The sequence below is a fragment of the Triturus cristatus genome, chromosome 8, assembly GCF_964204655.1.
Source record: "Triturus cristatus chromosome 8, aTriCri1.1, whole genome shotgun sequence".
In the NCBI taxonomy this organism is placed as follows: Eukaryota; Metazoa; Chordata; class Amphibia; order Caudata; family Salamandridae; genus Triturus; species Triturus cristatus.
Window position 1 is genome coordinate 1,200,559,147 of NC_140591.1, and position 12,829 is coordinate 1,200,571,975.

Below are 12,829 nucleotides of genomic sequence, written 5' to 3' on the forward strand. Positions count from 1 at the left end.
AGTGATCCGACTGGCATTAAAAGCCTTTATATCCTCCATCAAGGGTAGGCTAGTGCAGGTGTTCACAGACAACACCACCGCTATGTGGTACTGCAACAAACAGGGCGGAGTGGGGTCGTGGAATCTTTGTCAAGAGGTCCTGCAGCTCTAGACATGGCTGTACCAACAGGTCTTAACCCTGGTGGTTCAAGTCCTAGCAGCTTCCCTGAATGCCAGGGTGGGAAATCTCAGCCATTGATTTCTAGCTGATCCCGAATGGCGTCTCCATACGGAGGTGGTGCAAGGTCTCTTTCAGCAATGGGGAGAGCCTTGGTTTGATCTGTTCACCTCAGCAGTGTCAACAGTTTTGCACACTAGAGTTTCCAAGGCAGCTCTCGCTCAAACACTTTTCATCTCGAGTAAAACGAAGGCCCCCCCGTACGCCCATACCACTCCTGCCCAGCGTTCTCAAGAAGATCAGAAGCAACCGGGCCCTAGTCATCCTTGTGGTTCCTGACTGAGCACTGAGAGTGTGGTGTCCATAGCTTCTACAGATGAGTATTGATCCTCTGATCAGGCTACCCCTTCGGAAGGATCTTTTGTTGCAGTAACAGAGGAGGGTCCTCTACCTGAACCTGTCAACTCTGCACCTACGATTTGAGCAACGGTAGTTGATCGCTTTCGACCTTCCTCCCAAAGTTTGCATGTTATTCTGGCAGCCAGGCATACCTCCACTAAGATGGAGGAGATTTGTAATATATTGTCCAGAAAAGTCTATTGATCCTCTTTCTGCTTCCCTTTCTGATATTTTGCTTTTTATTGTGTCCCTTGTCCAGCAGGGTTCTGCTCTGGACATCTTGAAATGGTATCTTTTGACTTCGTCTGCCTTCCTGAGGCTGACAGACCAACCCTCCCTATTCAAGTCACCCATAGTACGTTGAATTTTGAAAGGTCTTGTACATATGTTCCCTCTTTCATTATGCCTCAGTGGGAACTTAATTTGGTTCTCTCTTTCCAAATCTGTGCTCCTTTCGAGCTCCTGCGTAATTGCCCCTTCCAGCTGCACACCATCAAAACATCCTTGTGAGTGACAACTATATCTGCCCCTCGACATCCCTCTAAAGAAGAGGAGCAACTCCACCGCCTGAATCCAAAAACAGCGTTGTTCTGCCTTGATCACACAAAAGAGTTCCACCAACTCTTCACGGGGTACGGTGTGGCGAAGAAAGGTCGTGTGGTGTAAAAGAGGACCATCTCCCAGTGGATCATCATCTGCATCAGAATTTGCTATGCTCTGGCCAAGTAGCATCCTCCCAAAGGCTTATGGGCTCATTCCACCAGAGCTAAGGCTGCTACCACTGCTTTGAAATGTGGGCTACCAGCCCTGGACATCTGTCAGACCGCAATGTGGGCACCAGGACTGCCTGGATACTCAAGTTCGCAGAGATGGCCATTTTGGCCGCTCAGTCCTTCAGGATTTCCTAGTATAAATTTGTCTGCAGTCCCTCCTCCGGCAATGGCATTGCTTGAGTATCTTCAAAGGTAAGGAATTTACAGCTAGATGTCTCTATCAGATGAAAAAGTTAGTTACCTTCGTTAACGTCTTATCTAGTAGAGACATGATCTAGCTGCGGATTACTTACGGACCCACCCATCCTCCCCGCGGTGAAGTTTCTCGGGTCAGGGCCGTTTCCTTTTAGGGCCCTAGTTTCTAGCCGTACTCTTCATGACTCTGTATTTCTGGAGTGGAAAGCTGTGAAAAGTAAGTAACTTCAACTTGCCGAAGTGGCGCTTATATAAGTGACCCGGACGTCCCTTCCGGCATGGGTGACACCATGCAGAGCCTACCGATGCCACCTACCGACATGCCGGGCGTAAAGCTTGAAAGAAAATAAAACATCTTCTGTATCCAGTCTGGTGCCTGAGAAATCCAAAGATAAGGACTCTGAGACTAGATCATGTCTCTACCATTTAAGGCATCACCAAAGGTAAGTAACATGTCCTTTAAAACTATGGATATAATTGGCATTCAAAATGTTCCTTGACTGTACCTTGCTCACTCCTGCCTGGTTGTGTAACTTGCTTAATGCACTGAGCACTTTAATTTAGTGAACCTTAATATTCACGTCTGTCATCGACCATGCTTTTTGAACTTGTCTTCCTCATCCATTTTAATTAAGCTCTGCAATCTGCTAACGTGTGTCTTTAAGATCATAGTCACATGGTCATTGTCTGTGCTTTGAATTCCACCTTGTCCATCTTAATTTCAGCTTTCTACTGTAATGCATCCGCTAATGCACTAAGCACTTTATTGTTGTGTTTCTACAAGATCTAGATTATTATTGTCATTGACGATGTATTGATTCTTTGACCCTCTATTGCCTCCCCATACATCTCAAAATCATCTTTTGATGTATCAACTATATGAAATAACTAAATGAATCCGGCGTAGACTGAGAAAGAACCTTCTGGTCCGAGGAGTTAAACATAAGGACAGCTGGATTTTTACTGTGGTCTTAACTAAAGCAGTGTTTTATTCTTAATTGTAAGTTTTAATTAATGAAAAATAAAAGCATTCATTCATACAAAGGCATCGGACATGCCTTCTGATAGAGAACCTCTTTTTAATTCCAAAGTTCATAAGAGTTTGGAGAAGTTAAATCAAAGCAGTGCAACTGTATGAGCTCAGGCATTGCCTTCCTTGGATTCGAAATTCTAGGGCTTATGGTCAGTTTTCGCCCAGAGTGAAACCAGGACACTAAGCATCATGATTCCTTCTCCTGCAAAAAGCACATCAAAATGGAGAAGTCTTGCCTATCACCAACTTGGTACAGGCTTTTTATTCCATGTGTTGTCTTGAATAGAGGGCTGTTTGTTGGGCCCTAGATATTTTGCTCTTGTTGAAGGGTTGTATGGTTCATGTCCTGACTACTCCAGGAATAAGTGAGTCATATCTCTTGAATTACACATTGTGACTGTCTGACTAAAACTGTATCCCGTGAGATATCCAGAGTAGCATCCCATTAAGTGGGAATGGACAGTGTTCAGCTGGAAGCTTTAAGTAGGCTAAACAAGTCCGGTTCAAACCAGGAGGAGGCATATATTATGTTTACTTACATCGTGGGGGCTGCGCAGCGCTAAGCTGCAGCCCCTTTTCAGAGGGAATCCTGACGTAGGGATTTCCCCCGTGATGCCTAAAATCGCGGTACCCCCCACGCTTTGATGCAGAGTTTTTCTTTTTATTCGGCGGGAGCCTACCCCGCCTTATGGGTTCTGAACAGAGGGTGCCCACCCCGCTGCATGCCTTTATTTTGAAGCGGGAGCCCACCCCGCGTTTCACGGCCGCGGCCCGAGCCGCCTTTGAACCTTTCTTAGGGCCGATACCAGCGCGACCCGGAAGTCAAGCACCGTTACCTGGATGTGGGCGTGACTTCCTGCAGGCGGCCGGAAGTCTGTGCGGGGCTCCCGTAAGCTTAGGAGAGCCCCACACATCTGGAAGTAGAAGTCCCGGGTCCCAGGAGGGGGCCCGGGCGAAGTGAAGAGAGCCCTGGGCAGAGAGGCCTGACCTGAGCCTCAAGGGCTCCCCGTGTGAAGCCTCCACAGCAGGAAGCAGAGACCTGAGCCACAGAGGAGCGGAGTCCCCAAGCCAGCCCCGGTGAGTAGGGGCTTCATCCATGTTGGGGTGCCTTGTGAGGTCCAGTGTTGGATCCCGTGTCCCGGCCTATTTCCTGAGCGGCCCCCGCCTGATAGGGGGTCGCTCCAACGAAGGGGCCACATTGTTGTTTAAAGGGCCAGAGGGGCCCGTGTTCTCCCTAGTGTTCGTGCCGATCGAGGCACCAGCGCCAGTGCGCTCCAATGTGGGGCATGATTTGGTTTCCTGGCCCCGTGCGGTTCCCCGTATTGGCCATATGTTTTTACAGTTGCCCCGCTTGCCAGTGGGCAACTCCAACGTTTTGGGGGCAATATTATTTAAAAGAAGCCCCAGTGAGGCCCCGAAGGCACATATGTGCCAGGGCCCCTTTACTGAATTCTCTGCTGCACCGCACCAGCGCGGGCAGCTGCAACGTTGTACATTTGTTCTAAGGGCACATTGAGAGCCCAGGCCTTCATTTGATCTTCACAGCTGCCCAGCAAGTAGTGGGCAGCTGCAACGTTTAGGCCACAGTTCCTTGGGGGCATGTCTTATGGGATAGGAGTAAGATGCACTCCTCCGCCCCAGTTCTTTAACAGCTGCGCAGCACTTAGTGACAGCTGCAACGTTTAGGTCTGCATAATTGCGCACCTGGATTCTGCTGCATTCATTGGCAGCGCGCCCTGACTCTTGGACATAGGGCATTTGAACCCCCTTTTGAAGAGGCCAGTTGGCCAGGGAGACTGTTAGGTTTATAGGGCGGCAGGCCCTAATGTGATTTATGTGGTGCTAGGAAATGTGATTTAGGTAGAATGATTTACGCACCCTGTTTAATGCCTCTAATGTGGTTTTTAGGATTATGAGGTTTTTTCATACTGTGTTTGTTTGAGTTTATTCTCCACTGTGGTTTATGCTAGTGAGTTTATTTCCTAATGTGAGTTATGCTTAGGAGGTTATGGTCTAATGTGTTTAGGCTTATGAGGTTGGCGCAGAATATATTTCTCGCCTGTGACACTGTGCATAATATGATTTATGTTACAGGATGATGCAGAGTACAGTGTTTGCCAATAATTACTGGTGGTGTTCTGTTTATTATATGTTCTACATTTACTATTTTTACTAAGTGATGGTTCTGACAGTGGTCCAGGTGGCCCTATCATGTGTATATAATCCCCTGTAAATATTGCCCAGTGCCAGTTGGCACAGTGGATATTGTGTGATTACTATTGTAATGTGTTTTATGATGATACAAAGGCTATTTTTATATATAACCTTGTGTGGAGTTCCTTTTGTGGTGTGCCTAGCATGTTGTTGCTGTGTGTGTGTTACGCAAACGCTTTACACATTGCCACCAGGATAAGCTTGACTGCTCGTGCCAAGCTACCAAGGGGGGTGAGCAGGGGTTAACTTTGGCCTGTAACTCCCTTGCCCTGACTAGAGTAGTGGTCTCTGCCTGGCTTTGAGTAATATCTCTGGAAAGTAGTCTTCTAATGCATCCACACTTTGATTATTCTTCTGCATGATTCATGTCGCCTTCTGTTCAGAAGCCTCCTTTGCCGAAAGCATTACCTCATAAAGACTTCATTTCTATATGCCTAGGCTGTCCGGAATTCGGTTTAAACCGAATATTACCAACAGTACACTACCGGACGAAAATCAGCGGACTCGGTTTAAACCGAGTGTCACTGATTTTCGTTGCTGTTGCACCACTTGGCCACTTGATGGAGCCAAAGCGTTAGATCCAAAGCCCCAATTTAGGCCCGAGAACAGAGCAGTTTACCATTAACCGTAAACGGACAAGGACACTCCATCTGCACGTGTATTTGGAAGCAGTCGGCAGGAGAGTCTTGGCTCCGAGTGTATGCGCCGTCCCAACGGAGAGGAAGTAATATCACATTTTAATATGTCTTCATTTGATCGTTATTACTCTGCCTCCCGGGAGAGTAGGCTGTCTCATGGATCGTGGTCTTTTCCAACCTAACATGGCTCTAATCAGATGGTGAATTAACATGCTGGGCATAAGCCGCCCTGCCTTGCAGTCCATTGACAAATGACAAAAATAAACTAGACTTGTTTTTCGCTGAATAACAAACATTAAAATAGAGCGTAGATAGGACGTAGGTAGGACGTAGGTACAGTCTCGTGCGTCATTACGTCTGCGCTGCATACTTTGGAAAGCTCTGGCCGGGTCTCCCTTCTGCGGGTATCTTTGCTGCGGGTCCTGAGCTCTGGTCCCATGTCCGGCAGGAAGCTGTGGGGGCCGAGGCACAGGATTGGCAGCACAGTGAGCGCCGAAGATAAAGCTGTGGCAGAGCGGTCGAAGATGATTGACATGAATCTGTGGGAGGACGCGGTGCGGGAGGTCAAGCTGCTGTGTAAGGGGCCGGGGGTGGAGGGGGCGAGTCGGGCGGTTTTAAAAAGACCTACTTTCAGTGCTGCAGGAGTGAGGGCTGGAAAGCAGGGGCGCAACGGAATTGGGCTCAAAGAGCTGTCTGTGTGTGTGTGCGCCCGGGCTGAGATGGCTTCCCACACACACAGACAGCTTTGAGATTATCGCAGCCGCACCCGGGTATTTCACAGGTCTTTACAAGACCATTTACATGTTAACGAGGCTTTGTTTATTTTTTCTCCCCTTCATCTATCTCCACATGGCGAAAGGGACAAATCTTTTGTTTGGCACTGGTAACCTTTACCGACTGTCCTGCTGCGTGGATATTTCCTTTTCTATGCAGTGCAGGAGAAAAGAAGTTTGTTTATTCCTGTCACCTTTCCTGACCCCTGCAGCAGTTTATCACATCAGGCTGTGACACAGTTTGACTAATGGAGTAGGTAAGAGAATTTGTCACTATTTGTTTTTCGGTTTAAAATGTGCACAGGACCAGCAGGACACATACTTCGTGTACGCTTCATTTAAACAGTTTTTATCATTATCATGGCCGATGCAGGATAAAATAAGACAACACAACATGCCCAGATAACGCTGGTGATCCTGCTGGAGAGCAATTGTTTGTCTGTCCGTAGTTTTTAAATGCAGATGAACTGTATGTTATGTGGAAGCTCAGTGGGTTACTGCCTTTGACACAGAGATCCTTGTGTTACTTGCAGTTCAGAAGTTACAATCCTAAGATAGGACAGTGACCAATGAACTGTCAAAGAGCTGCATACAAACATGAATGGTGTAGTTAGAAATTCGCTTATTTTTGTTTTGTAATATAGTTAGAACTTCCTCAGTCTTTCATTATTCTAATGTTGCTAAAATGAGTATGTTTGGGCAGACATACATTTTTATCAGTAAAGCTGACCCCCATGGAATACTCTTATATCCTAAAGTTGTGTTTCCCCACACCAAACCCTCTTAAAATATATTGCCCACCAGTATGGATGACGTGATTCATACACCTTGTAATCCTCATTGGCTTATGTGACATTCCCTGTAGACTGATTTACATACTTGTATGACTCATTGTCTCTGTATAATGTGTGCGTGGTGTAAAGTACTGACACACACTACACTGACATGAGTAGCGCTGTACAACAAATGAAATGCATATGAGAGAGGGGCAACATAAAGATGAGGGGCACTGTTGGAGTGTGGCAGTGAGGGAATCTAAGGAGGAGGTAGTGGGAGGGGCTATGGAGCGATGAGGGGCACTGTTGGAGGGCGGCAGTGAGGGAATCCGAGGAAGAGGTCATGGGGTGGAGGGGGGGGGGAGCTAGGGAGAGACAAGCAGCACTGGTGGAGGGTGGTAGAGAGGGAATCCGAGGAGGAGGTCACGAGAAGGAGGGGCTATGGGGAGATCAGGGGCACTTGTGGAGTGTGGCAGTGAGGGAATCCGAGGAAGAGGTCAATAGGGAGGTGCATGGAGGGATGAGGGGCACTGTTGGAAGGTGGTAGTAAAGGTATTTACGGAGAAAGAGGTTATTGGTGTGGCGCCAAAAAAGACTTTCGCATCAGCGCTAAACCCGGCCCTGTCATGGACTTTCTGTTTTTGTTTAATTAGCAGTCTGGTCATACAGGCTACTGTGGAACATACTTTAAAGTGCGTGCTAATTATATTTACTGCTTTATTCAATGTTTTAAGTTTGAAGGTGATTTTACTATTGTTTTTACCGGGAAAAATGAAAGTGGAGCCCGATGGTGCCTGATATAGGGCTGGGGCCCAAGGTCAGCTGTGAGATAAGGTGCACTGGAGAGGAGTAGCGGATAATCAAACAATATTTAACAAATTAGATTTTGCTTCAGGGTTGTGCAAAAAAATTATGCAACCCTGATGCAAAATCAGGGCCTTAACAGACAAGAGAATGGGGAGCCGAGGTGTGAATGGCCAAAGGGCCAGAGCAACACCAGGCCCCCTGCCTGGCTCACATGGGGGGGAGAGGAGCTATTGTGTTCTGCCGTCTGTCTTACTACAGCCGCACCTGAGTACTTCAGAGGTCTGATTTTTTGCTAAGTGATGATGCAAAAGGCAAGAAATGTGAGGATCTTCGGGTGCATATTGATAGTGATGTCAAAAAAAGTACATTGTACTGCATTCTTAGATTCCTACAGGAAAACATGACTGCTGTAGTGGACATAATCAAAAAACTCGAGTCAGAAAACACCCTGGTCTACCAAGTGTTCAGCATAATTGGTGTAGATGTCAAACATCTCCTCGAGAGTAGGCTTGGCGACACTTTTAGTGACTTTATCACTGCAACATGTTCCCTGTTAGAATGCTTGCCACTTGGTAAGCAGAAAAGTGTTGAGGACCAATTCAGGAAATTTTATTTTACAATGCATGAGAAATGGCTAGCTATGATGCATAGAAATGTCCCTTCACCAACCATGGCGTTTGAAGCCAATGAAGCCTCACTTTGGTACTCTGCACAAGTGTTAGATCCCTTCCGTAAAGGGGAATTTTCTTCAGACTTTGCGAAGTACAGCTTCATTTTTGACCGCTTTAACACCTCTGAGGGCATATGCACCCAGTTCAACGCATATGTCGCAGAACCTGGCCCAGAGAATGTCAACCTTGAGGTGCGCCAGTATTGGCATGGAAAGCTACGTCAGTGGCCAGAGTTAGCAAATTGTGTACTGTCTGTTTTAGCGTTGCCAGTCTCAAGTGCCAATGTCGAGAGGGCCTTTTCCCAAATAAAAGTGTACATGGGTAGGAAAGAGAGAGCGCGAATGACCAACGATTCACTGAAAAAATATTGTATGGTGTACTACAATAAATTCGACTTGTAAAAATGTATTTTAACTTCATATACACTGTACATAGACTGTCTATATTCCATGCACCAATTAAGAAAGCAAACAATAAAAAAAGCAAAGCGTCCAATAAACACCGGTAAAACACCGTTTCAGTTGTTTTTTTTGGGGCGAAAATGAGTAACCACTGAAAAGCACTGTTTTTTTGAGGTTTTGAAATCACTGGAAAACACTGAAAAAACACCACCAGAATTCACCAAAAATAGAAACTGAAAACAGGAAAGCCTATATATGCCTGATCCATCCCAACACTGCTGATGTTTTTATTTCCTTGAACATTTCCTACACAGTTCAGTATATTCTTTGTTCTTATTTGTTCACAACAATCCAGTATTTGGCCTCCGAACCTAATGCTCCTTTAACTAGCATACGAAGTGGGCAGTTGCTAAGGTTCAAAAACATTCTGTGGATGTACAGGTAGGAGGCCAAGCCAGAAGCTGCAACCGTTTGATGCTTCATTTTGCTCACTATTGGTAGTTTTGGTCTAGTTTCATGACATGTACACTAAGTGATACTACTTACTCATAATGTAATATGCACATTTAAGAATATAGTATTTTAAATGTACAATAGCTCCAACAATTTAATTACTTGATTTTTAATTGTTAATAAACAGATAGGCGCCAGGTTAAAAAGGGGGAAAGCTAGTGGGCACCATACTTGAATTATGGGGAACGAGTACAACTCTAGAATCTATGGTGTGTTGTAAGCACCATTCTTGTTAACTATTTCAGAAAAAGATCTTTTGCAGTATTGAAAGTAGTGTTTTCTTGTCTACCTATTTTGTACCTTGTTTGTGAATAATGTCGTTTATTCAATATCATGCAATGATTTGTTATGTTGTTTGTGTATTCAGTATCTCCATGTTTGTTTCCAGCTTCCAAAGCAAAGAAGGCACCACAGTTCTCTGGTAAAATAACAGTGAAAGCAAAAGAAAAGAGTTACTCAAAACTTGAAATCCCATATCAAGCAGATGTTTTAACTGGGTAAGACCTTTGATTTGTTTTCATTTTTATGGAGTGGGAATTCCTGATCTAGATTCTAATTGCTAGTTTTATCAAAGATGTTCGAAGTAAGTTAAATCGTATTGAAAATGAAATTGAACGAAAAGTCGTTTATGGCATACACTCAAGAAAGAAAAACCTGTCTCTCCTTGCATGTTCTAATTTGAATTATTGTTATGCTTCAGTGCCACACCTTTTTGCTTAGATGATTAGGCACATTCGCACATAATGCATCACTTGACAAGTCTAGTATTAAAAATCTATTAGCCATGATTTATTATTTCTGTATCCTGAAATTCTTCGGTAAGAGTAATAGATTACATCTTGAAAGATGTCACTTCTTGTACTATTGTGTAATCCATTTCCAATTCTTAACATGTTTGGTTATTTAAACATTTAGGTTTCAGCAGAAGTTATATGCGTTTCCATTTGCTGCAATCAAACGTATGTTAAGTCTACTAGAAGTGAATCAGTCAACCATGTTTTAAGTCGAGTTAACTGTCCTTCCTGTGTTATAGAATGTCTTATTCATTCCTGTTTTCCCCCCATACAGCTACCTGGGCTTTGATCATGCCGCCACTCTGTTTCACATCAGGGACAGCCCAGCTGACCCCGTGGAGAGGCCAATCTACATAACCAACACATTTAGTTTTGCAACACTCATCCATGATGTTGTGTTACCAGATGCAGCAAAAATTATGTTTAAGGTTGGAGTTATTTCTAAATATGGTATTAACTCTAAAACCAAAATATGGATGACCGTATTTTAAAGAAATGTTTCTTTATTTTCCTTCCTTTCCTATTCAGATCCAGAACTTCAGCAAACCGGCTTTAATACCTCCCAATGAATCCAGATATATATTTTCACTTCTATTTATACCGTCTACGTCATCACTTCATATAGATAGCAATATTCTACTTATTTCCAATGCCTCTAAATTTCACCTTCCTGTGCGTGCGTACACAGGCTTCTTAGATGTGAGTATTTCTCTCTCATGTAATATGTGGGCAGAGGGTTTTGTGCTGTTTTCAGAAAATGGTGCAGGATGAGACATTGCTTCTGTAGATGAGATTTTAAAAAAATGCTGCCTTTAACAGTCCGCTTATCTAACATGGGAGACAGGCAGTAGATGCATGGATACAACTGTGGTGCATAATGACCAGTCAGTATAAGTTGACTTCCTCCCTTATTGGTGGGACTTGTGCACAAGTTCAAATAGGGAGTTTTTGTGAATTGGGGGGAAATCCAACCCTTAACTATAAATGTTTAGAAGAGAATTTAGTGTTTCAAGCAGTGGAGCCGCACAGTTGATTCTGTCAAACTGCTTCCTATACAGCAACACGTTTAGACCATTAGTAGATGCTGCGTTAATCGATGTATTGTTTTCTACTGGAAACACAGCCTTCAAATGAATTGCTGAATGGGATCATATTTTATTGATACATACAAAATCTTCTATCCTGCAGATAATTTGCAATCTGAAGTTTTGTTGCAACACATTTGTGAGTGTATGAATTGTGTTATTTTACATGCCTTGGGAGGTTACTAAGTGTAGTTTTGTACAAAACATAGGCGCTTGTGGTGAGCAACCTTATAATACAATACTAGGTATGTGCATAGCATTCTCTGGTGACTTTCTGTTTCTTCAATCAGTCAGGGTTGTTTAGCGTGACTGCTCACCCGCGAGGTTCTCAAAGCACGCATGGGAGGGGGGGGGCGGGCTGCAGGTCTTGCTGGGCGCTGAGGTTCAGTGGAAGATCCAGATTTTGAGATCGTTCCTGAATTGGGTCAGCGAGGGGGAAAACCTTAGCTGGAGAGGCAGGATGTTCTAAGTTTTTGCTGCGAGGTAGGAAAAGGATCTTCCTCCAGTCCTGGTCTTGCAGATCTGCGGGATGGTGGCAAGGACTTGTTCGGATGAGGGGAGGTGTCTGGTGGGTATGTGGAATGAGTCGCGGTGGTTCAGGTATGTTGGTCCGTTGTGGAGGACTTTGTAGGTGTGTGTTAGGAGCTTGAACGTGACTCTTTTGTTGACTGGAAGCCAGTGGAGTGCTCGCAGGGGTATTCTACCTTTACTACGCGGTCATTACTTTTTTAGTTCGCAGATGCCATTACTTAGCATGCATTTACTGCGCATGTTCCATTACTTAGCATGCACTTACTACGCATAATGGAGTTACTGTGCAAATTAAAATTGTGGGGTACAGGGGTCAGGGTGGGTTAAGGTTTTGGGTTGTAGTGGGTATTTTTAGGGTTCAGGGTGCATTTAAGGTTTTGGGGTGCGTTTAGGTTTTGGGGTGCTGGGGTATTTTTGGGGTTCAGGGTGCGTTTAGGTTTTGGGGTGCTGGGGTATTTTTAGGGGTCAGGGTGGGTTAGGGTTCTGGGGTGCATGGGGTATTTTGAGGGTTCAGGGTGCGTGCCAGGAGATAGGTAACTATTACGATGAATATTTTGTTTTAAAGTACCAATAACGTGTTGTAACGGTATGCGCAAAAAAAACCTGCAAAGTAAAAACATTTTTAATGTATTTGTATATATTTGCGAAGTAAAAGCATGCGCACTAAAATCATGCATAGTAATGGTATTTGCGAAGTAAAAACTTTGAAGTAAATACCTGCGGAGTAACAGTATGCCAAGTAACATCATATATTCCTCGCAGGTGTTCTGAGATGTGGCTGTGGCGGGGGATGTTGAGGACCAGTCTGGCTGTGGGGTTATGAACGTTTTGTAGTTTCCTGAGGAGTTTCTTGGTGACGTCTGCATAGAGTGCGTTGCCGTAGTCAAGTCTGCTGCTGATGAGTGCGTGAGTGACCGTCTTGCTGGCCTCAGTGAGGATCCATCTGAAGGTCTTTCGAAGCAGGCGAAGGGTGTGGAAGCATGATGAGGAGACTGCGTTGATAGAAATAGGTTTCAAATTCAACACACTTGTGCCCAGTCTCAGCTGTCCTGCAACTGAACAGACTTAA

The 12,829-nt window shown here is 44.8% G+C and overlaps 1 protein-coding gene across 1 annotated transcript in view; it reads left to right on the forward strand.

The window, feature by feature from the left end:
* TMEM131 (transmembrane protein 131) overlaps positions 1-12,829 on the forward strand; it is a 943,143-nt gene that overhangs the window by 351,394 nt on the left and 578,920 nt on the right. The window contains exons 13-15 of the mRNA XM_085622890.1: positions 9,739-9,847; positions 10,419-10,572; positions 10,673-10,843. Of these exons, the coding sequence (XP_085479016.1) occupies positions 9,739-9,847; positions 10,419-10,572; positions 10,673-10,843 (434 nt within the window). The remainder of the gene's footprint in view (positions 1-9,738; positions 9,848-10,418; positions 10,573-10,672; positions 10,844-12,829) is intronic.